Source organism: Passer montanus, unplaced genomic scaffold (genome assembly GCF_014805655.1).
Source record: "Passer montanus isolate IOZ18808 unplaced genomic scaffold, ASM1480565v1 scaffold24, whole genome shotgun sequence".
Classification (NCBI taxonomy): Eukaryota; Metazoa; Chordata; class Aves; order Passeriformes; family Passeridae; genus Passer; species Passer montanus.
Genome location: NW_024367037.1, coordinates 9797184 through 9823787, shown reverse-complemented (window position 1 = coordinate 9823787; position 26604 = coordinate 9797184). Strand labels below are relative to the sequence as shown.

The window sequence follows — 26604 nt, the reverse complement described above, 5'->3', positions numbered from 1 at the left end:
TGACATTTGATCTTTTTATTTATAGATCTACACTTGGGGGATTTTGCTCTTTCTTGGCCCTTTCTGTAATGAACAGCTCAAGTTTAACAGTGTTGAATTGAATCTCATAGATATACATATATGTATGAGATAATTCTTTAAAAGTAAAGAAAGGTGAGTGTGATATCTATTATTGTACAGATCAGAAAAAGAAAAAATATCCAACAGTAATAATTACTTCTTCCTTCCAATCATTAGAAGTCATTTATTAAAAAGGACTCCTGTGAATATTTATGTTCTAAATGTTAATAGGTTTTAGGAATTGAATACACTGAAGTTTCATTTAATTTTTACCAGATTATAATATCTAGTACAAAAAGTAATATAATCTAGTATAAAAAAAAATACAGATTATAAAAGAAATTAAAGTGATTTTTTTTATTAGAGCAACCTTGATAAATTATATAGATAATGATTACCTTCCAAAGTAAATATACAAAGTACATCACCATGAGAATACAAAAATAGCAAAAAAAAAAACAAAACAAAAACAAAACAAAAGCAACAAAAAAAAACCCCAACAAAAACAAAACAAAAAAAAAAAAAAAACCCAAAAAAAACCCCAAAAAACCTCCTCCCCCAAAAAAAAAACCACACACACAAAAATCCCCAGAAACAAATTGTGGTAGAAGAATAAAGGTATTGCCTTTAGGCAATTGCAGATGTTTAGTTATGGCCTGTGCCTGAGCCACAGACACATTTACTCAATTTATGGAAGTCTCTATCTAAAAATTCTGTTTCAGAATGCTAAACAATAAATTCATTTTTATGCTAAAAAATCTTTTGCTCAGGCCAAGCAACATGCTGGATAAACTGTTAATAAGAGAGAGACATGAGAAGGAAAGTAATTCTTCCCATTACCTTTGAAAGTGCATGGGCGTTCTGTGGCAGCTTGTACAGTACCAAATCTGCTTCTTTGTCACCTCTAGCAAGAGAAGCCAAGGCAGTTTAAGCAGGCAGTCATGTGCATACTTTCATCTTCTGCCCATTTTCCTTTCGGATTATAACACTGGAAGAAAGACCTGTAATATGAGATCAGTAGTCACTGGCATGGGTGTGGATTTGAGCTGGTTATTGGTTTTACTGAGATCAAAGCAGACTGGATTTTATTCAAAAAATTCAGCAAAGTGGACATTGATCTAATTTAGCTCAGGTGGTTTTCTTGATTGAATTTGAAATGTTGCATTGGCAGAGTGATAGAGCTTGCTTTGTTTGGGACAATAAAAAATTTGGGCCAATGCTAGTACTTAAATTGAAATTATTTTCAGGGAAATTGTTACCTGTATATTCATTTTTTTCAATCTTTGATTTTTCAATGGATCACTGTAACACAGACAATAATTCCGTTTTGTCCTTTTTTTTTGTGGGAGAGAGGGCAATATTGCAGTGATTTTTAGTGATTTTAGTTCGAAGACAACAAATTAAAGAGAACTTTCGGTTTACATGCTTTTATTTTGTGCTGCTGTGTTATCCACATGACAGTGTCAGTAGCTTTCCTTTTATCACCTGAACAAACCTGCTGGTTTTTTCCTCTGTCCCTTCCCCCTCTCTGACCCCTTGTTTGTTTTGGTTTTTTTTCTCTGTAGCATTTAGAAGTCTGTTTGGATTGTTGGTCTTGAAATTACTGTGCAAACAAAAGTGTTATCCTCAGGAAGGACCTGTGTCCCCCCACTGGCTTTAGTCTGATGCTGAACATGGCAGAGGCAAGTCTGAGTGTCTAACAGCCAGCTCCATCAGTCCCCAGTCCCCAATTGGACTTCAAGCTCCTTCCACTTCCTTCCTCTTAACCTAGGTGCTTATCTGACTGAGTCAATTCAGTTTGCTAGTTTGGCAAAAAAACCCAAAAATACCTACCTAAAAGGAGCAGGCTTCTTCAGGTTTACCAAGCTGAATTGGCTTACAAAGGCATGAGAAAACCATTGTATCTTCTCAGTTGTCCTGTTTTGAGAAGAGAAAAAAAGGCTAATTCATCCTCCCTAAACACTTCATCTAAAAGGCTGAGTATCCTCCCCTTTGTCTTCAGGAGATGATGTTGAGTTTGGTGATCTTTTTTTAAAGAATTGGTGTTCGGATGGTTTTTACACGTGAGCATATGAACAGTTGTTCTCAACAGCACTTATCTGTCTAACCTCTACACCAGGATGACAACACCGCATTGGAATTTTAATCTCTGATTTTCCTTTCTAATGCCAGCTTTGATCTTCTGCCATTTAACTTCCACTGAAAACACTTCCAATGTAGCTTCTGCCCTCACTGTTGTTGAAGGGTAGAAAATGGGAGGTTAAGAGCTGTAGCTAGGTTAGCACTACACATATGAGGGAGGAATTCTGAGGAAATACTTATACCTTTGTAGCTCTACAAATTACTTCTTTTAAGAGCTGCCAGTAGAAACTTATTGTGTGTTCTCAAAAGAATAAAAATTTACAATATGTAAAACAATAAACCTAAATAAGATAGTACTAAAGTTGATGTTAGCCAGCTGAACTTAATCAAACATCAGTAAGACTGAAGTGTAAATGCAGGAATAAATTATAATGGCCCAAATTTTATAGCATATTATCTTTGGAAGTTTCCTATAACATTTATTTTACTTTAGACAGCAGAGCTGAAAGCCATTTTAGATTGTGGTCTTTTTAACATTTCCCAGAAGATAAACACCCTTATGAAACACTGCATCAGTATATTTCTATTCTCATTATTTACAAGTCTTGTCTTTAAAATTCGATATAAGTGAAAGAGTCCTCATGATAGATTTCTGTAATTAAAAAAAAAAAGATAATGAGTTTATGTATTTTTTCTTTAAAAGACATTATTAGCAGGGAAATAATAAATTTTCCAAAGAAGACAAATATCAGGCAATTAAACTGGACTTCAGAAGATGTTGAAGAGGAAAGTTGTTAAGAAATAAGACTGAGAGTAATTTTGTTTTTCTTATAAGGAACAGCATGAAGAAGGTATTTCACAAGACTGGTCTGATAAATATAAATTACAGTATTATCAGAGTATTAATAAAAATGTAAATAAAGTTAAAAGTATTAATGCAAATTGTCTTAGGAAAAAAAACTGTGAGGCTGGAAGAAATAACAGCATGAGTTAATTAGTGAACTTTTAATTTTTCTTTGTTTTGTAAGTCTGTACTATCTTTATGTGTTTCAAACCTGGTCACAAGCTAAATGCACATTCATCAAACATTACACGATCAAGTATAAACAAACACATCAAATATTCTAGATTTTAACATGATGGTTTCAATTTGAAGTATTCTACTTTTACCACTGCATCTTCAGAGCTTTGACTGGTTTACAGATTTTATTTGTGTCTTTTTGCAATGGTGTGCCTATCACCTGTGAAGTAGGGGAACTTCAGAGAGATACTAGTGGCTGCTGCTGACCAATGAATATATGAAATATTTAGCAAAATACATTTTATATATCTTTGGGTCTTAATTTCACCACTGGAATTTACTTAGTATAACAAAACTCTTTTATGTTGTAATTCTGCCTAAGTGTGTTTAATTGATTCAATTCATGAAGGAGAAACAGGAGAAGAAAATTCTACAGTTTATCCAAAGATTATCCCATGTCATGCCACATTGGTCTCTTAGTGTGTTTTCTTCTCTTGCCAATTTATGTGTAAGCTCAAGTACTGAGATTCTGAATGCACATGATGATTCATGAACTCATGTACTTTATGCAAGTTAAAACATAGCCTCAGGTCAGCTATTAATGCATACTTAGCTGAATATTGTTCCCGTCTGAAACTGTGTATGGTGTCGCTGCACAATGTGTGCCTAGAAATTTTAGAATCCCTGTAAAAACCTGGCTGCTTTATTGCAATACAGTGCTGGTGAGTTGCTTACTTGGTTTTCGTGGGGGCTGTGAAGCTTATTTCTGTACTAGGATAGGATAGGATAGGATAGGATAGGATAGGATAGGATAGGATAGGATAGGATAGGATAGGATAATATATTTCTATTGGAAACTATTTGCAATGGTCACATAGTCCGGTTGCCTGATCACTTCAGGGCTGACCAAAAGTTAAAGCAGAATTTTGAGGGCATTATCCAAATGCCTGTTAAAGATTAACCATCTTGAGGCATTGATTCCCTCTCTAGGAAGCCTCTTCCAATGTTTGACCATCCTCCCAGAAAAGAAATGCTCCCTAGTGTCCAGTCTAAGCCTCCCCTGACACAGCAGAAACACCAGTGCTCCACAGTGGAACACTCCAGTGGTCAGTCTGTCTGAGACTATCTATAAATTTTGCCAAGATTAACAACATCAAGAATTTTGAATTTGGTGGGTTTGTTGTGTTTTTTTTTTTGTTTTGTTTTTTGTTTTGTTTTGTTTTTTTCTCATAAGTCAGAATCTGTGTACTTTTTGGTTTTAGTTTTGTAAACTGAATTCCCACAGGTAGCGGTAATTTTTTCCTAAGATTCTTGGTTCATTAAGTATATAATGACATTTTAACTCTGTTTTCTATGAGAGTTTTTTTTTAGAATTTTTCCAGAGTCTTTATTACCTTTCAGGCTTAGAAAACTGTGTTTACTCAGATGAAGTATCCCTTACATTGAAGTCTATTTTCAACATTCACCACTTCATAAGAAAGCAGGAAATTAGTGGATATTCAGGCTGGGTGACAGTTAACGATCCTTTCAACTGGACCACTTTTCTAAAAGAAAATACCTCATCCCACTAAGATATTCAAACTTCCACAGCCACTAGTCACCCATTTTTCCTTTCCTTACTGAGCCAAGACCTTCTTGACCCCAATTCCTCTGTGAACTGCAGGGTTTCATTGTGCCCCTATATGGCACCTTGCAGTCAGCAAGAGGTGTAAAGTCCAGATTCTCCAAGGAACTCTAGGCGGTTGGCATTCCTGGATCTTTGCTGTATATCTGAATGAAATCACAGAATAGGGAAAGTCTTTACTATGGCAACGAAGGGTTTGTGCAGCTGCTCCTACAAAGTGATGGGGGTGGGACAGAGCTGTTCCTCATGTCACAAAGACTGCAGAAAACATAAAGGTTTGTGGGGTGTGTAGGTAAGTGGCGTGGGTAGGTGTAAGAGCAGAGCTGGGAAATCCTTACATAAGAGTGTGTCAAATATTTTGGTAGCTGGTGATGTAATTTAAATCTGTTTTGCCATTTGGAAACTAAACTTGCCCTGGAGCTTTGAATGTTTTTGAAATGGTAGTAATCATGAGGGTTTTCATTCAGAGTATGATGGGAAAAATTAAATTCTTCCTTTGTCTGACACAATTTTGAAATTTCTCTTATGCATAGCCATAGGGCTGGATGATCTTGAATGCAAAAGGCATTTTAAATCTCTTCTATGGACTAAACCCTAAGTACCTTAGCACATGGATAGATATCCTTACTGAGAAATTAGTCTCGTTCTTTTCTCGTTGAAAATTTCTGGAATATTTTGTATAATGCTACCATATTCTTTTAACTATTTGTCCATCATACTACCTAAGACTCAGATTGAAATCTGCCTTCCTGCTAATATAAACTATGAGCTCAGACAAAGTTTGTATGAAAAGCTTCACAAAGGTGTCTCACAAGTGAGATGATACAATTTTTCATCTGCATGGAGCCTGCTCCATGCAGATTAATCCATCCTAAAGCTGCATACATGAAACCTGTGAACACTGTTTTCCTGTTCTGTTCACCTCAGTTACATGTTTGCATGCAGCTGGGCTGCACTGTGAACTTTTCTATTAAAGTCACTACGATCTGGTTAGCTTGTTTGAATGCAACAGGGCAAAGATATTTTCATGGTAAGGTATCCAAAGATGCAAACTGTCCTGAGAATTTAGCATGTAAGCACTTTAAAAATCCCTGTAGCAACCTATCTATATTTCTGGGCTCTTTTTAAAGAGCTGTTTCTTAAAAGTCAGATATCATTTATTTCAACTTTATGAAGTTGCATTTGAATATAAAAGGATTTGAAGGTTAGAGACATGAGCAAATTTGTAATTTTTTTTCTCTTTTCTTGTGCTTTGCAAAATACTGCATGTTTACAGAGATAACAAAGTAGTTGGAAAGGCACTGTCAGGCTAAAATTCATATTTGCTTCCAGAAATGCAGGAAATGGAGAGCCAAATAACTTTTTTCTAATCAAAATTGATGATTTGTTTAGCAGTTTTGCTTGCTAAAGCTGTGGGTGATATGAGCTATAAATTAGGATGGCTGCTGTAATTATATGGTGGTTGTTGCATGTCTGACTGAAGCCCAGCCCTCCCCTTAACTAACCTCAGAGAAGCATTTAATATGGAAGGGAAGTTTTCTTTTGTATTGTGTGCCTTTAAACAAGCTCACTTGTGTAACTGTGCTGGTAGGTTCACGTCATTGAACTCTCTCAACAGAGAAGCAGGTTATGTTGACTTAAGTATTACTAAAAAATAATCCTCAAACCACCTCACCAGGGGGCTTAATTTAGTATTAATCTCATATCTGCTATTTTCAGAAAACTGTTTCTTATAAAAGGAAGCGACTATAGAGCTTCTATTATTATTAGCAAAAATAATAGCTGATGAAGTTATCCAGTACTCTCAAGAGACAGGTATTATTATAATATTAATAGTAATGAGTAAAATGAGGCACAGAAAGATTAAGGCCAAACTCAGCTGCATATGAATTGCCCAAGGTCACAGAATAATCAGCTGTATGCAAGGCACAGCACAAAAACAAAACAATAGCAAAACAAATCCTGAATCATAGTCAGTTGCTTATTCATGGAAGAATTATCTTCTGAAAAAGGTATTTTTCACATGGTTTTCATCAGTCTTTTGAATTATATCATCATTTTGTGTCTCTTGTCAAGCAAGGTCTTCCTCTGTTGCAGAAACTATGTTTAGGAATTCTTTATATCACTCAAGGGAATAGTTAAGGCTTTGTCTCTGATTAATAGAAAACTTCTTTATCAATGATTTACAGAGGGGCATCATGCTTTTCAGAGAATAGGAGAATTATAGAAAGTAATAATCTTAGAAGGGATCAAAAATTCTCATTACAGCCCTAAAGTTGCTTTGCAATTCCCTCCTGTGCTTTTTGTGCTTTGCCTCATCAGGTACTTGTTGGTAGGACAAAAATTAGATGAAGTTCACCCTATGTGTTAATTTTGTGGGTTTCTTTCTCTGCTTCTATTCCTTTTTATGAAGATGACAAGGATTTTAACGTGAAAATTATTTATAATCTATCTGATTATGTTTAGATTGAAGACAAGAGATACTGAGCATCTAAAAAGCCATATCCGATGTACAGAAACTTTCCTGTACTGCAAGTATGTTCAGTCTTTTAATATGTATTTATCAGAGCCTATCCAGATACAGATTGGTTATGTTCTTTTTTTCTCTCAGCTGTGGGTTGTTGTTCTTATGCTACTGATGTCTTATATGATGTCTTATATTATTTATCAGCTGTGCAGGAATCTAGTTGAGTAGAATTGTTAGGCAGTAGTAGAGACTGTAGACCCTGTGCTGTTGGTTTGACATTATTTCACTGACCACAGCAGCTGTGCTAAACAAAGATGTGCAGCTACTACAGTCAGCAAAATGTCAGTTTGGCTCAATGGCACAGCACATCTCATTAGCTCTCAAGTTTTCAAATCCATTGAATATAGGATCAAAAATACTGGCATTGGAAGGGTGGTCAGCTCACCTACTTGCCTGTTCAAAGCAGATATAGCATCAAAACTGGATAATGTTAGCCAGGATCTTATCCAGTGAAGTTTTGAATACCCCCAATGATGCAGGTTATGGGCATTCATTCCAGCACTTGGCTGTTCACACTGTGAAGGACTTTTTCCTTGTCTCAAATTTCCCTTGCCACAGGCTGTGACCTGTTGACTCTTGTCCTTTCACTGTGCATCTCTGGTAACAGTCTTCTTTGAAACATATTTTTCAGAAGAGAAAGAAAAAAATGGCTTTAGATTTATTTTAGCCTTTGCTTTCTCATGGTGAATAAACATGAGACATTTAATCCAGCGTCACTGATCATATTCTGCTTCTTAGAGGTTCTTTGCCAGGCTCTCTCCAGTTTCAAGAGATATTCCTCTTGTGCCTGGGCCCAGACTTGAAGACTTTGTGAACATAACTAAACTTCCAGATGTGGTTTCTCAATTGCCAAACAGGGGGAAATGTGACTTCTTTGGTTGTATTGGCCTTGCTTTTGCTAATGTGGTCCAGTGTGTCATTAGCCTCCATCACGGCATAGATACGCTGATCATTCACATTATCACCAGCACAGCTAGTTCCTTTTGGCAAAGTTTTTATCAAGCAAGTCAGTCCCCAGACTGTGCCTGTGTGCAGTTGCCCTGGCCCAGTTGCAGCACTGACATCTCTCATTGCTCAACTTCATGACAGTCCTGTCAGCCTTTCGCTCTGCTTGCTTTGCTGAAATCCCTCTGAATAGAAGCCCTCCTGTCTGGGGTTTGACTATTCCCCCTTGCTTTATGTCATCCCCAAATTTGCTAAGACTCAATTCTGTCCCACTGCCCGCGTTGGTGATGAAGATATTAAATGTAATGAAGTGCTGTTCCATCTCAACTGCAGAAATAGGTTTTTCAAAAATATTTCAGTTCTACAGCACTCAGCAGCAAGGAATTAATGAAGATTTTCCATGCTATGGCAGAAGTATCTATTTCTCTGTTTCTTATGACTGTCTCAGGGTAAAAGCTGCTAGTCTCATAGCATATTCAGTCTGTCAGAATCCATTTCCATAAAGACAGCTGCAAGGCAAGATTCATATGGTTTCGTATGACTGGCTGTTGAATGCACATCACTACAGTCTTTGTGATTCAAAACCCATTGATAAATTGGCAAAAGTTTTTCTGTTCATTATTCTTAATCATTTCCTTGTAGAATATAATAGTAAAAGTTGCAGTTGCTACTACATGAGAGATTTTGTCGAATCCTTTGTAAAATTATGGCATTTCTATGATGTGTTCTCACATATTTTTTGGTGTTCAGTTTTCCATACGTTTTGTTTTACAAGGAAAAAAAGCAACAGAGTTACAGATTTCCATGGCAACGGGTATAATTCTATTTCCTTTGTTTTGTGAAGCTGAAATAGGCAAAGGATTGTTTAATTTAATAGCAAGTATGGATTTGAAAAGGCTTGAGTTATATGGCACATGGTTATGTATGTACAACTTCTACTGTGCCAAGCAGCTTTTGCCAGCAGAAAAAAAGCCATGTGTTTTTTGTCTGAAAATGAAATTAGGTGAAGAAAGATTGCTAATGGTAGGATTTATTGGGCTGATGCAAGTATATGGAAAGATAAAACAATCTATGAACACTTCTCTGTCTCCCACCTTTCCAAACTGAATTCCTTATTTGAAGCTACTTCTACTTTATTAGTAAATATGCATCAGTAAGGAAGCAAAAATTTCACAGGCTTGTTTTATAAGCAGAAATTTGAATTGCGATTCAGAGAATCATACGTCTGACTACAAGTTGATTCTGGGCCACAAAACCCCAAATACTTCCAAATATATATGGTATATTTTTATTTGGAAGTATATGCATTGCTTTTTAATGATCTCTTATTTCAATTTTAAAAGAACAATGTCAAGAAATGTCTGTTTCTATCTTTGTACGTCATCATGGTGTGATCCCTGTGTGTGAACACACAGTGGAAAAGAATAGCCCTTTATTTTTATATACCAGCTTCTCAGTTGATTTTAGATCTGTTAAACTCTCATTAAAGACAATGCAGTTTCAGAAGTAAATATTTAATTATTAATGAATAGATTTTCTTAAATTAAATTAATGCGTTTACTTATGTGTTCATATGTGCAGGCATGTACCTCCTTCCCCTCCCAAAAAAAATACAGTATGTTTCAAAGCTAAAACCTAATAATTTACATTCATGGACATTGCATATATATAATTAGCCCTAGTATGTGTGATTTAAGATGCATTTCAAATGTCTAAAAAGTAACTAGTTAAAAGGAAGGAACCATGTTTTTTGGAAGATATTGAAGACTCATCTGAGAAGACTTTACTACATAGTAGTAATTTTAATGTGCTCCAGATTTGCTATTTCTTGTTTTTAATTGAAATGTCTTTGGATGACATATATAACTAACTTCTGAAAATGTCAGAAAGTAGAGGTCAGCCAGGCTATTTGTGTTACTGAATACTGGAGTCACGCACTGATAAATTTAATGAGGAATATTCATGAAAAGTTATTGGTGATTACTGTTTCACAAAGTATTCAGAAAATTGTCTTTCTGCTGTTTTATTAAAGTTCAATGGTCAGTAATTTCTGTACACCAAAATAAAGAAGCTAAAAGAAATGTGATTTCCACAAATATGTGTAATTGGAAACTACTGATTTTTTTTAGACAATAGATGAAAAACTTCTTGTGAAATTTCAGGAGGTACAAGTAATTTGCTTTATCAGAGATAATGGAAGCCAAAGAACTGTGCAGTGAACAGTGAATATTGATTGCAGCATTTTTTAGAAATCCAGTTTTCAGGCCCAACTTTGTTCAAGTAGGGGCCTTGAAAATAGGGAGGTACACAGACTGTCCCCAGCTGGGAGCTGGGGACAGTCTGTGTACATCCCTATTTCACCTTTCTTGCTAGAGAGAGGTTTTCGAGTCTGTTCTCCACCAAGAGAGATATTTCATACCATGGCTTCTGCCATACCAGTTGTAAAGCAAACTTCTATGAGGTCAGAAAGGCTGTCCTTATAGTACTATCAAGTAAAACACTGAGACTTCAAGTGTCCCAAATATCTGTCTAAGATATGTCAAGTAATTGTCATGGCAAGTAATCCCATGAAAAAAAATCTCATACTTTGAAGACTTTGCCAGAGCATTTCAGGTTGAGGTCAGACGCTAGTAGCTTTGTAAGAGAGAGGAATACTCAGCAGAGCGAGGAGAGTGCAAAACAGAGAGGAGAATGAGGACAGAGGAAGGACTTGTATGTCAGCACTGATAGCAAGCCTCACTATTTTTAGCTCTGGCTTAACAAACCTCATGAAAGAGCCACTTCTGGAACTCCATAACTCTCAGGCTGAATTACCCAGAAAACTCTTGCCCCAAATGAAGAAGACAAGTCTTTGTTGATGGTCTCTTTCTTTGATCTCTCTAACTGATGCATTTCAGTTTGTTCTTTTCCACCTCAACTGACTTACTTGTTTAGGAGACAGATCTGTGACTCCCCCTGTTCAGTAAAATTTTCTCTATAATTTTGGAAATGACAATCACAGACTGGTTGAGGATGGAAGGGACTTCTTGTCCAGCCCTCCTAGCTCAAGTAGTGCCATCGAAACTGGTTGTCCAGGACCATATCCTAATGTCTTTTGAATATCTGCAATGTGAGAGACTTCACAACCTTCCTGGGAATTCTGTGCCAGTGCTTATTCAACCTCACAGCAAAGTGTTTCCTGATGTTCAGCAGGAATCTCCTGTGTTTCCGTTTCTGCGCATTGTCTCTGGTCATGTCACTGGGCACCACTTTAAAGAGCCAGGTTCTGTTTTCTTTGCAGTCTCCCATCAGGTATTTACAAACATTGATGACATGAAGCCTTCCCTTTTCCAGGCTGAACACCCCCAGCTCTCTCAACTTGTCTTCATAGCAGAGGTGCTCCTTCCCTCTAATTATCTTCATGGCCTCCTCTGGACCTGCTCTAGCAGCTCCCTATCCTTTTTGTTCTGGGGCTCTTAGAGCTGGATGCAGTGCTCCATGTGGGGTCTCACGAGGCAGAATAGAGGGAGCATCACTTCCCTCAACCTGCTGGTTCAGGTGTGGCTGGCATTCTGGGCTGCAAGCATGCACAGCTGCATCCTATTTCATAGCAACAGAAAGGACAATCAATATCTGCAAATAAGTTCTGTGCAAAACTGGATTCTCTATCATGCAAATATATATATATATATACACATACCTGTATTTCTTGAAGAAATTAGCTCAGTTGTGTTTGTTTCTACTAAGACCTGCAATATAGCCAGGCTTGAAATAGTCTCAGCTCTTTCCATGTTGGCATTATCTTCTATGTTATTAGTGAATAGTTTAATGCAATAAAAAATGGATAAAATATTTCTTATGTATAGAAAAATGGCTCAAATCTTTGAAAAATATAAGAATCTGAGCTTCTACCCTCACACTAATTATTTTAGTTTCCAAGAAACTTCTTTCACAAAAGGAGCAAACCTACAGTTTTGTGACAGAATATGGATGAAGACACACACCTTACTGACATTCAACAAATATAATCCCAACGTGCTGTAAAATGTATATAATTTTCCTCCAACATTAATCCCTTCTGTCTAGCAACACTGATCTATTCTGAGTTTCTTTTAGAGGAAAGAAAAAATAAATTAAAATAACCCAATTCACTTCCACCAGAAAAAAAGCAAAGTGTACCAGTTCTCTCTTCATAGTGTGGCAAGAAATAATATAAAAAAACAATCAGCCCCTTTGAATCTTCCTTCAGAATACTTTTCTTCCACCTTTGCTTTATTATTAATTCACAATGGTATTCCACCACCAAAGAATAATCATCATCCACCCTGTCACCATAAAGTAGTGTTACTAGTTTGACTTTTTTTTTTTGGTCTGTAATTTTTTTTTGGTCCATCCTCTCCAAAAGGTAAAAGCAAGGTTGGAATCACTACTGAAAGCTCTAATGCTAGAAATATATTATAAAGGCTGAAATTACTTTGACAGATAGCTTTTCTACAAGTTTTTCAGAAGACTTTTAAGGTCATATACTGGTGGGGGGCTTGCCAATATTATGTATTCCATCAGGAACTGCAAGCTGGATAAAAATGTAAAAATAAATATAAAGCAGTGCATAGCAAATAAATAGCTTGCTGATATCTATATATGTTTATATTCATAATAGACATATTTAATTAACACAGTCCAAGTAACATATATAAAAATGAATGTAACTATATTCTAAGCAAGCTAAGTGATTATGAAAAAAGGGCTACAGAAAAATTATAACTAAAGAGTATTAGTTAACAGATCACCAAGGGAAAGAATTTTCTCACTTGTATTTCATGGGACTGTATCCTGCATCTAGTTTTATTAAGTATTTTCGAAGAAGGATCAAGGCTCAGTCTAGTTCTTATACCTCCAGATCTTATGTTAATAACAACGTGGCAGTGGATCAATGAAGAGACAGAATTCAAAATGACAGATTGGAAAATTGTTTGGAGCAGGAGAATTGATTTAAAAAGAAACATGGGCAAACCTGTGCTGATGAAGGAACAGTCTGCTTTACAGTACTGGATGAGAACTGGTTTTTGTCAAATAGATCTATGTGTCATAGTATAGAAGTTGATTCCAGGACACCAGTTGCTGCTTTTGCAAAAAAGACAAACATGATACCCTTTTTTTGGTCATGATAAGAAAATGAGAAAACTCATTTAAAAAAACCTGAAAACATTTCTCCTGTTTGTTCTCTAACTCAGGTGATATCTGAGCTGATGCTACCTACCAGATTGTGTGATTCTTAAGCTCTAGTAATTTTTTACTGTGGATAGCAGTGAAATGAGTCTATGTCAGCTGATTGACACTTGTGAGGTGAAATATATTTCTTAAGCCCTCTTTCTCTTCAGGGCATAACACACAAAGTAACTTTCTTTAGAGTTAGAAAGAAAAAAAAATCTAAATAATGATATTCAATTTATATTTCTAGACGACAACTCTCGTTAGTCTTCTGTGACCTAGTTCTCTTGCTATTTGTTTAAAGGCACTAATGAGAATTTGAAATGAGACAGAGGGTTTTATCCATAATAAACTAACCTATTTTCAGAGCATATCTGTAAAAAGCAAACTGTCCTTATTGTAGACTAAAAAAAATATAGAATGAACTATAAATTGCTCAGTTTGTCTCCTCAAGCCAAATGTATTTTCTGTCACCTTCAGTGTTTTGACTTTTTAATGAAAAAAATAAAACAGAGAGAATAATATGGTAAAAAGATCAAAGCTCAGAACCCTAATACAGTTAACAGGCTTCATTTTTGGAATTGTATTCATTACTGGTATCAGAGTAACAAATCTATTGAAGTCAATGGAGATGGCCTATGGGAATTAAAATAAAATTTACTCTTTAAGACTTTCATAAAAGAACAATAATGAAAAATATGGGAAACTTCTTACAGTTCACATTAATAGACTTCTTTTTTTTAATTTCTATTTTAATCAAATAGACCTGTAAGAATAATAAAGTTGTCACTGGAAAAAGAAAAACTTCATAGAGCTCAATATTGTGGATATTATGGCTTTGGGTAATAGATTTGGATACAGAGAGAAATGTAATGTTCACTCTATAAAAAGTATTTTATCAGACAGATTCTGGGGAAATGGATGAAGCCTAACTACTACATGTTTCCTGTCAGGTAACAAAAATGCTTCAGTGATATTTGGGGTTTTTATATTCTCACCACAAAATTCCCTGAATTAATATGGTTTTGATGTGTGCATTTCTACTTTTCACCTAAGTTCTAATTCTGTTCTTTATACCTCATGAACTGGGAAAAAAATCTAGGTTATGGTTTTTATTTCCTGAAGTCTCATCAGATTTGAGAAATATTTGTAGCCAAGTCATTCTAGATGCATGTTTAATTTGGTATATTTCTTTTACTTTCCTCTGTTAAGACCAGAACACAGATGCAACATGGCAAAACAACCCTCAGTAATTCTCAGAAATCAGAGAATGCAGTGGGTTGGAAGGGACCTTTAATGGCCATCTTGCCCAACTCCCTGCAATGAGAATGAACATCTTCATCAAGACTGGCTTGCTCAGAGCCCAGTCCAATCTGACTTGAATGTGCCCAGGGATGAGGCATCCAAAACCTCTCTAGACAACCAATGCCAGTGTTTTACCACCCCCATCATAAAAAATTCCTTCTTCATGTCCAATTTAAATTTACCCTGTTTTAATTTGAAACCTTTACTCCCTGTCCTGTTACAACAGGCCCTGCTAAAAAGTCTGCCCCACCTTTCTTACAGGCCCCTAAAGTACCAAAAGGTCACAATAAGGTCTCCATGAAACATCTTTCTCCAGTCTGAACATCTCCAGTCTGAACCCCAGTTCTCTCAGTTTGTCTTCACAAGAGAGGCATTCCAAGCCTCTGATCATTTTTGAGTCCCATCTCTGGATGTGCTCCTGCAAATTCCTATATTTATGCTAAGGACCCCAGAGCTGGACACAGTACTCCAGCTGGTATCTCACCAGAGCGGAGGGGCAGAATCACCTCAAATTCACTTCCAGATAGAAATGTTTACTTCTTCGATGTGTCTTTGCTACCTTTGCTGTCATGATGGACCCTTTCTGTACATTTGGTGTTAATGCATCTGAGCCTGTTTTGCCAGCTCCTGAGAAAAATGTGTCGGTGTTAGAAACAACAGCTGAATATTGGCCTGTTATGTAAGAAGAAATCCAGACTCAGAGATGTTTTAATTTTCTGAATGGTAAACAAGCTTAATGAGATAGGTGAAATAATTTTTTAAATACATTTTTAACTGTTACATTTCTGTTAAATTAAGGACAGTAATAAATCTGTGCAGGATGGTCTACCTGCTTGGAGAAAACAAGAAAATTTAAAGGTTATTTACTTGATTTTCCACAATGAAAAGTTCTCTATTTGCATTAGCTACTTCCAAAAAAGTGTAGAGGAGAAATCAGTTGTTTTTTAATGAGGCATAGTAAAAAGACAAAAGGGAAGGGTATGGAGGACAAAGTCTCTGAACTTATAAATGTGTTCTCTTTCGCTGGGCTGGAACACCAGAGGTCTTGAACCTGGGCATCTAATTTTTTAACAGTTAGACAGTTTTATAAATCTTCCCTGATTTACAAGTTGTTTGTTGGTTTTGTTTTTCTAGTTTAACTTTATTAGCTGCCAGAATTTAATTTACAGCTAGGAATAAGGGATTCCAAAAGAGTAGATCTCTGTACTTTAAATCTTAGTTTAGCTTGTAATTATTAATATAGCAAAGAGCAATCTAGTAGTATATGAACAATTGATTATATGGATGTTTTTATGTATTTTCTTCATTTTGGTTTTCAAGGGTCTTTTTTTAATCTGAAACACCCACAGTGTAACATATAATATGTTCTTCAGAGAAAATGGGTTTCAGTCAATATATTATTTGATTTTCTTTGAATAGAGGAATATTTTTACTAATAACAGATTGTAGAAGTAAACATTTTGTCATTGTCAATTATATTTGATCAACAATGTGAGTTTTATGTGGATAAAACAGATTAAAGGAAAAATTATAGCTGATGGTAGTCTACTATTCAGTAAAAATAACTTCATGGATAAATTAATATTATCGTCCCTTACATGATATACAAGGTAATATGGTCTTCAAATCCAAAGGTTTATATTCCTATTTTAAAGTTACAAGTGAAAAACAAAATTGATATTTTATTTTAAAGTTTGTCAGGTTTTTTTTCTGAGGATGGTATTGTAATAAACTAGAAATTGCATTTTTTTCTCTATGGAATCTCCAGAGAAATATGGTTCATCTGGTCCTATTGCAGTTAGCATATGGTGATAATTCTTACCCAAAAGGTGATATCAGAAGTTGTTCCTCAGTTAGAGAATCTGAGGAAACAAAGTATTGTGAATGCTTTCAGTGCAGTCTTCTGCTTGAAAGCAGTTCTTACCTTATTTTATAATGAGAACAGATTTTTTTTATTCTCTAATGTGTGCAAATAAAGTTCTTCTGCATCACAATTGGTCAGATCAGGCAGGAGTTAATCACCTCAGATCAGGAATGATGATACATTTAACCACATATTCCGTTCAGTCCATGGATTTAGCTTTGAGATAATAAACTGCAGTCAAAGTGGTTCTGTTTACTGGAATTATTTTTTTCAGAATGCATACTAAGAAAAGATTTTGCCTTTAATTTACCTTTGAGTCAATAAATTATTCATAAATCATTGGTAAACTAAAGTTAGATGATTTTACGTAATTTTCTTCTTTGGCAAAATTACCCTTGTTACCCTTGCTGTACAAACTTGGTAAAATAATGTAGAGGGTTTGTCACTGTCCTGATCTCTACAATAGAGGAAATTCTGTGTATCAATAAATTTCAAACCCTCAAGTCTCCCTAAAATTGGAATTATTGTGGTAATGCTTTCAAACTTCTCTTTTAATGAACTGAGTGCTTCTGCAAGCTCTTTACTTCATATCAAATAGCTTCTAGTGATGATCTGCACCACTGACAAATGAAATGTAATACTTGGCTATAAATGAGCAGAAAATACAGTAGCTACAGACTGGGAGTTATTTTGATGACAGTTCTCAAGAAAACAACAGAAGTAATTACAGCAGATTGATCTGAAGCAAAATATATTCCATGCATTCATTTTTGTTAATACTCAAAATTTAAATAGTTTTAGATATTTGGGTGGATACTGTCTCTAAATATATTCATTTTGGGGGGAGGAAGATATTAGAATAATAGAATATATAGAGTTTGTACAGTTAAAAAAGGCACTTTTTTTTTTAATTTGGCATTGTGATTCTCAATGAGGAATCCCTAAGAACTAATCGCTAAACCTGCAGTAAATGATCCAAACCTTAAATACCTTCTGCTCTGTATCTGGACTCTCTGCAAATGAGCTTCTAGGCACACCCTCTCAGAGGGCCATCCTGGTGCCTCCTCTGAAACTAAGAGGTTTTTCATTCTAAATATTCAGACATAATTGATCCTTCAGTATTGATATTCTCAGACATCCTCTGAGAAAATTATGCTCGCAATATTATGGTGATTTGTTAGATCCCAAAAATCATTGATCATATTTTATATTCTGTAAAGCCAGATATACAAAATATTTGCAGGTGCATTCTCTTTTCTTCTAGACAAAGAAAACATAACAGGAATATCCAAAAAGATTGCCAGAATGCTCAATCCTTCATCTTTCTTTTTTCTCTGTAGTAGTGTTGTCTTGTCTTTCACTCACATCAGTAGTTTGTTGGAGACAGAGATCTCTTTAATAAAGTTGACATTCCTCCTGTCAGGTTTCTGTGCTGTAGCTCTTGGTCACAGGGACACTTACCATGCAATTCCCAATTTCAATCACATAAAGTCCCCCAGACCAGGAAAATCTGCTCTTGAAGCTGGAGCCTGCTACTAGTGATGAGACACCTCCCCTTCAAAGGAGGATTAGGAGATTAATGACTCTCCATTGCTAATTCTCTGCTGGTTGGCTTGGATTCTCTCTTAGCATCTTTATGGGTATTCAATCCAATATGCAGGCTAAATGACCAAAAGGAAATGTGATTGCAGAGGGGTTTTAGAATTCAGGCATATGTTAATCTGTCGTTATAATAAAGTTAAAGAAGAAAATAACAAAACCCTGGCAGCAAGAAGAATAGCTGTAGATAAATAGGGACATTTTCTGATGTCCTACTATTAACCTCTGCTAATGAAACTATAGACACAGATATACTTTTGCAGCTTTCTCCTGAGCATTCACAGTGCTGATGCTTGTAACACAGTTTAAATGATAGTGTAAAACCTGTGGTAGTTTAGAAAATTATATGTTCATGACAACATAGATTCAATTTACAGTTTTGAGATTATTTATCAAGTATGCTTATGTGTGACCTTCCATTTATGTTTGCTTTGGCTTTTAGCTCCAGACCAGTCTGTCTGAACCAATGACTTTATCCAAGTCGATCTCACTTCCTCGTAGTGCGTATTGGCATCACATCACCCGGCAGAACAGCGTTGGAGAAATCTACAGTTTACAAGGCAAGTTGCTTATCATTCCATATCCATTAGCTTCTTTCCATTTCACCAGAATTCATGCAAATTGCTTTTTATTTGCACTGGTTATTTTCTCTCCATTTCATTTTATCAATTGTCAGGAACCTCAGCAGGGTTCCCAAATTTACATAAAACAGGTTTCTTTTAGTCATTTTGTAAACAAATGGTGAAAATTATTTCTAGAATCACCACATAAAGCTGGATAGACAATTTGGCTCAATGTAGCTTCTCAGTAGCTAATGAATGTCAGGTTGTTTTAGTATTTTCTACCAATGAGATGGGGCAAGTATTTGGGCAACCTCAGGGTGCCTAATTAAATCTACATAAAGTGGCTATATGAGTTGCAAGATTAAAACAGAGTAATTCTAGGAAGAGGAGCTATTCTTGGTAAATTTGCTTGGCAAATCATATATGTGAACTGTTGACTCAACTAACTCACAGACCTTCAACAAATCATCTTCTGTCTATGGTTTTCTTTCATATGTTTGGATTTGCTAAAGCTTTTAAATGCTATAATTAGCACAACTTGATGATGATGATTCACTGCTCTTAAGCTGACATTGATTTGTATCTTTTAGGAAAATGAAATTATTGTTACATTTAAAATGTAGACCTTTAAAAAATAGCCTTTTGTAAACATATTGCTTTGTATTATTTCTGAAGGCCTTAAGGATTTTGTTTTAGTTCTCTCTTAATAATCTGTTTGCATAAACAATTTACATTTAGATAGGAGATTAGAAACTGCTTACAAACAAGAGTACCCAATGCAAGGAGACAGTACATATTTTCATTGAAATAATTGAAATCCAGTATATAGATGAAGGACATTAAATGTTTTGTTTTGTGAATTATCACGTAAATTAAAATCAGCAGGTGAACTGAGCATTCAGTGGGTGAGTCATTAAAGGGTAGAGGCATTTGTTTCCCATTATTCTCCATAGAGCAAAATTAATTTTTAATCATGGTTATAGTCTTATATTTAAATACCAGTAATGGAAAAAAGAAAATAATCTTTCAGAAGCTGTTTGTAAAAAAAAGTTATACTTGTACATCACCCTGCATACAGTCATCATATCACTGATATTTTTTCATGGACACAATAAGAATGTTAAAAAGAAGTTTATTTGTAGAGATGTTAGATTTCTTCTTCTTGTGTTCTTGATGTGTCTTTTCTTCATCAGCAAGATAGTAAATGTGTTATATTCACTCTCAACAATCTTTTCTTCTATATAAATGGCCTTCAAAATAAAGCAAAGCAAAACTTTATATATAAAGTAAAAAATACAATATCTATACCATCAAGCTGTGCAGGATTCAACATATTGGAAGTGTACTAAAAATGTAATTTTTCTTTCTGGAAATATGCAGATTTTATTCACATTTCTACTGAAACATGAGGCTAATAAATATTTCAGAACTTAATATTTTCATTTTTCCTGCATGTACTATGATGACTAAAGCCTGAGAATATGTAGTTGATTTCAGGAGAGACTGATTCAGTCTTGCCAGTGGGCAGGGAAGTGCATCCAGAAGACTGGTTGCAAAACTTTTCCATGCAAGACTACCATTCACTATCTCTAAAGAAAATCTCTTTGGACCTTCTGCTGCAATTACTAATTAAAAACAATGAATTTGTGCAGAAAGTGAAGCGGGTGCAAAGTACACCTTTTCTTCCTCATACCTTGTCATAGCGACAGCCTTGGCACTGCAGGGCTGTCAAAGCATCAGCCCACGGAAGCTCCATAGATGTGGGTGGAAGGTGGGTAGCAAGGAAGCAGATTGCAAGCATCACTTCAGCCCTCACCTTAGCAGAGCAGCCAGCTGAGAGGAGCTGCTGCAGAGGGAAGAATCACTTTCTGTTGCCATGATTTCCTCTGAGCTTCAAAAGGTGCACTGCACCTTTGGGGAGGAGATGTTTTCTTTAGAGAACGGGACATTGAACTTCGCTCTGCACTTCATGGGCATTTACAACAAAGCTTTGAACGTTCAAGAAACAAATTTGAAAGTTCCCCACATACTTCTAAATATCTCACAGACTCTAAAGTGAAATAAACAGAGTGGTGTCTACCTATATCCAGGTGACTGTCAATATTAGTAGTAGTAGCCAGGCTCACTGCTAAATGCAAGTGTTTCAACGGGCAATTATTTCAAACTTGCAGTCTGAAGTGACTAGAATTTAATTAATAACATCTGGTGATGTATAAGGAGAAATGAATATGTGCTCATACTACCTTAGATAAATTAGCTCTTTGGGAGTTATTTAGCAGTCACATTTAACTTAATTAGTAGTGTGTGTTGATCTGATAATGAATATTCTATGGAGTAAGAAGGTAGTGGGTTTTGTGATTTTTGGTTTTTAAAAACTACATTTCAGATGAAAAAAAGCCCTTCAATAAATGAGTGTTTGGTCTATTATGCTCCATTAGCCCATGAAAATAGTTACATGTAAAGAACTGTAGAGATTAATACATAGAATAATAGAGCTAAAGTAACACAAGTTGCACAAAATACTATAAAAAGGTTAGTTTCTGTTGATAATCCAAGTTTGCCTTTAATTACAGTTCAAAAATTAAATAGTGTCCTTTTAATATTTATTATTAAAGAGTAATTTAAATAACAGAGGAAAAAGACCTCTACACCATTTTTGTGCATACATGAGTATGACATACATGAATTGTATGTTTTCATAAATAATTGACAGCTCCAAAAAAAATTTGAGTCCAACAGAAGATAAACATTCATTGATATGTTATGCTATCATACATCAAGATCTAAAATTTGATAAAAATGAGAAGCCAAGAGTAACCTTATTAACCAAAATAATGATTAACAAGGAAAAACTCTAAGAGCCATATAAGCATGTAAAAAATACCCTATATATTTCCTTGAAATTTAGTGTTTATTGTTTATAGCTACCATAAAATTTAGCACTGTTACACAGGATATTAAAAATTGAAAAACAAAACATATGAGTTTTTATACAACAAAAGATATAAAGGAGAATTCATATTTTTGGGGGTGGTTTTTTTGTTTTTGTTTTGGGTTTTATTATATTTTTCATTTAGGGCTTTAAATTTGCTTAAAATGAAAAAAAAAGATTGCAGACTGAATTTTCAGCTATCTGAAGAACTCTAGTTCTTACCCTTTATAGTTTGGATGATACGAATGTTAAACACAGTCGGTTTGTGTATTATTGTATAAATAGGGCCAAATAGAATTTTGGTATTGAAACATTAATTAGCTTTTTGTATTGCAGTTGCTGAAATCCCTGAGGAAATTATGTTCAGAAAATCTAATTACAGCCTGGCCTTTCTCCAAGAAATTCAAAATTAAGAAATGCTTTCAGTCACTCCTGTTATGTTTTATCTTGTTTGTCCTCATTTTTTGGACTTGGGTTTTGCTATCCATACTCAAAATAATGGACACCTACCCACAAAGGCAATGCTACTCATTCAGTGAGAATACTTATGTGAAAGAGCATATATTTGTATAAGAATTACACCAGTAACATCTTACATGTTTCTTCCAAAAAGAGAACACTAAAGAGTTGGGGGTTTTCTTCCACAGTATTGCTTATCACAATTTGCTTATAATTAATTTTATTTGCTCTATCACAAATTATTGCCACAGTTTGTTGTAAACCCATAGCAAAGTAATTAAATTACATGGAAAAATACTAAGAAGCCCTCTAAGAGTCATATTTTTAAACACAAAGAGGAATTTTGAGAAATAAAACTATCGTCTTTGAACAAATAGAAAATGCCCCAATGAAGTCTGAAGGAATTTTGCTGATAATGTACAATTACCTTTTGTATGTTACAATAAAGATGCAAGAAACATAAGGTCGGTTTTGGAAACCAAAATGGCCTTGGTGAGCCTGCAATGCACATTGTCTTTTGGCCTTGTTAGGTGAGAACTCACCTTTTCTTTTCTTTTTTTTTTTTTTTTTTGCATAAATATTTTAAGCAGGATAACATGTGGTCTTAATCTGGTCAGCAAAAAGGTCTTGTGCATAAAAGGGAGACAAAGTAACGTACCAAAAAAACTGTCTACACAGTTTTCCAACCTTTTCAACGTAGAAACTCTGATATGTCACTAAAAATTATCATAGAACATTCAAGTTGCTAAATATTTAGAAGGGTTTGAATCATCCTATTCAACCTTCCTTAAGCTAATCCTGCAGGAAATTCTGATGTAGGCTTCTGCAGCTTTCTGCAAATTAAAGTATGTAAAATGAATGGGAGAGCATTCGTCATTTTGGCATTTCCATTGTTTGTTCATATGCCCAGCAATAGAGTACAGAATCCATTTCCTCATCTAATCTTGGTGCCTGAACAATGTGAATAACATAAAAATGTTAGAATATATCTGTTATATAAACCTGATCACTCAGTAATTTTTCAGTAAGTGTCTACCAGCGGCTAAAGCTGAAATGCTTTATAGCTTTCCACATTCCCATTTCCTTTGTTGAATCGCATCAGGACCTTCACATTAGTAAATGAAGCCTATAAAATTTGAGATATGAATAAAGGACACCTGGAACAAGATACTTATTGAGTAGAAACTGCATAAGAGCTACATTATTTAAAATGACTGTATTACGTGTCTTCTCAAGTCTTATGCAGTAGATTTGATCTTTTCCTTTTGAGCTTTGAATTTCTCTACTAAGTAGTGCATCACTAGACTGATTTTAAAGTGGCACATTGGAAGTGGGATATATCTTACTCAGAAACCAGTAAAGAACTTCATTTTGCTCAACAGTGATTGCTGCCTCTAACCAAGAGCGTTACTGACAAGCTCTAAAGAGTATCTTGACACATTTCCATTCATTCTGATAAATCATTGCTGAGTTAAGAGGTTGTTTCAATTATGAGCATGAAAAATAGAGGAAGGTGGGAAGCCAAATGCAATTAATAAAGCATATTTCGCTGTCATATTCAGACCTCGTGGTTTCATTTAAGCCCAATACTTTGGTGCCCTTTCTCTCAGGAGATGGTCCTTCAGTGAGATCTCTTGTCAATGGAGTTGTTCTGTGCCAGACCAGAAAGCACAGAAGTCACTGTACTCTTGACTTAAAGCTGAAAGCCCAAATTAAATATTGGCTGATTGCCTCCTCTCCCTTCCAAAACCCAACAAATGTAAGTTCTTCAGTCCAAACTACAGATTCTTAGCTATAAATCTCTTCTTATATCTTAGCTTAATGACTTCATAAGTATGTGATGACAATAGCTTCTCACTCACTATTCACGTGAGAAGCAAACAAAGCTTTGCCCCCAGCTATACATAAGTGACACCAGGAATCTTTACTCTGACTTTGCCTGAAACTCATTACAGTTATGCTACATTCATTTGATCTCTCTGCTGTATTGTAAGATTCAAGGATTGCCATGAGAGCTGCAGTGCGATGAAAGAATGTGTGCACGGGGAGAATTAGCATAACCAGCTCCATAACAGCTTTCATCTGGTACTGGGTTGTCTGGAGAAGAAAGGTTTGCAATGTTAGATCAAAGAGAAAATTGAAATACTTGTCAAAGATCAATTTTGTGAAAATTGCTTTTTTCTATTAAATTGTTTCACCAATAAATCTGGTCTGCTTTAGCTATGACTATCTGATTTTGTGTTAAGTATGTTATCATGGTTAGAATCCAAAAGATTGTCAGTTCATTTTTATAATTTCAAAAAAATTGAAATACTTTTATGCTGACAAATCACTCAAATTATTACTCAAAGTCATGGATGATTAAACCCCCTTTAAGACAACTTGGGGTGAGGGGAAACCTGCACACTTGTGAAAAAAATACCTTGGCAAAAAGATGTGTTTTCTTTAGTATTTCTTTGCAGGAACAGTTTATACTTCTTTTTCTTTCAGTAAATATTTTTACAAAAAGCAAAGAAATTACTGAAATTGACACTTCAATAGAACATGTTCATAAAATGTTTTCTAAAACAGAAACAATGTGAACTTGAAAATAGGCTGTGTAACAGGAAGAATGGGGGAATGTTAATAATACCAGCTTTGCTAGCTGCAGCAAGGAAAGAATCCAGGCTCAAGGATGTCAGATGCAATTGATTGTGTTCTGCTTTCACTGGAAAAAAGATCCTCCTTTCACGTTCTAAATTGTATGACGTAAAATAGGAAACTATAAATCTATGGTTAAGGGCTGGTTTAAATTGACATAACATTGACCTAACTGACTCTTGTTTGGTTGTTATGAAGTTTAAAAAATATATTTTTATAGAAGAGGCATCATAAGATCTCAAATACATTAATTTTAAGTTTCTATAAGATTTTCTTTTACATGTATCTCATTTTGCTAACAAAAAATTGTGGTGACAACGTTTGTGGCACATGGCATATGGTCTGTTGCTAGTACAGACCTATTTATTTTCTTGGTAAGGCCAATTTAAGCACAATGAATGCCCTACTCAGTACGTTCAGTTTAATCAACCCATAAGAATATGTTCCTTATAACTCTATAGTGCATTTGAGCTGTGCAGAACTGATTAAAAAATCATAGTATTATTCAGTAGAGACAAAAAAAATGTTCAAAAATCTTAGAATGTCTTTCATTTTCTATTTGTTATAAAAAGCCTTTTCATCTTGGTGAATTTTTATATCCTGCCAACTTTTTATTTGATCAAAATGATACATTGTAAGAAACTAAGATAAATTTCACAGAAGTAAGAACTACAAATAACAAAGGAAATATCCTGCCAATGCAGAGTTAGCAAGATTCCACCAAAGTAAAAGTTTTATCTTTTCAAACACTGAAGTCTCAGTTCCTTGCAGTTCTATGTTTAAATACTAAAAGCAAAGTGGCTGTTTAGCTGCTGGATACTTGTTTATCCTTCAAAATTCTTTGACGTTTCCTTTTGGGGAATGATTGTGATGAAAAGTTCATTTCCCTGAGTTTAAGAACAAATGAAATCTTCTGTTATAAAAGCTACATGGAAAAAAGAAATGCAATACCAGATTTGGAGAGAGTTAAGATATAAAGGATTTGGTAGAAACCAGAGTTGCATACTCTGGAATTTATATGATAAATATCAAAACAGAGTGAAGATAAAATTATAAGATTCCTACTACTCTCTTTAAAGGCTCAATTATTTACATTATTGTTGGTAAATCAGGTTTATATGCAGTGGGACAGTGCCATTGGTGTTTTCTCTGAGCTGGTTGTAGTGAGTGTGACAGAGCATGGCTAGTGTGGTTGTGTTCCCATCAGTGTCCTATCTCTTCCCGTGTGCTCCGCCCAGCACAAGGAAATGGAGGGAACCACAGCCTGTGGTGATGAGGCACAGCTTGTTGCTCTGTGCCTGAGAGGCTGTTCTACCCTGAGTGTGTTGATTAAGAGGCTAAGGATGCATCTTCTGTCTGCCACTTGTGCTCCTTGTGCTTTCATCCTCAGTCAGGATAGCAAGAAAGTCAGAAAGCAAGGTCTTGTCCTACCCATCTCTGTCCCTGGGGATAGGCAGTCCTTGGTAGGGACTGCTGCTGTATGCAGTGAGTCTTTTTTTTCTCTCTAAACTCTGTTCAGCCTGATACAGCCAGTGCAGGATTTTCCAAATCTGCTTGATATGAGCTGAATTGGTGCCACTTGCTTATAGTCACTATTATCTTGCACTCGGGGCAAAGCATCTACTTTATCACTTGAATATTTAGCTGAGAATTGTGCAAAGCTGTGTTTTCAACCTGAAAAAGACACATGGCTAGTTAGCTATAGCTATACCACGTTTTATCTTTACTAAATTAAATGTAATTAAAATAGGAGTTTTATCAGCTGTTTGGTTTCAGCTTCCAAGAAAAATTCG

General features: G+C 35.2%; 1 protein-coding gene across 3 annotated transcripts in view; it reads left to right on the top strand.

The window, feature by feature from the left end:
* Positions 1–26604, top strand: part of DOK6 (docking protein 6) — a 276625-nt gene that overhangs the window by 182457 nt on the left and 67564 nt on the right. For all 3 annotated transcript variants that reach the window (XR_005627645.1, XR_005627646.1, XM_039711160.1), the window contains exon 7: positions 18660–18777. Coding sequence is in view for 1 of the 3 variants with exons in the window: in XM_039711160.1 (XP_039567094.1) it covers positions 18660–18777 (118 nt within the window). In the remaining 2 variants the exon portion in view is untranslated. The remainder of the gene's footprint in view (positions 1–18659; positions 18778–26604) is intronic.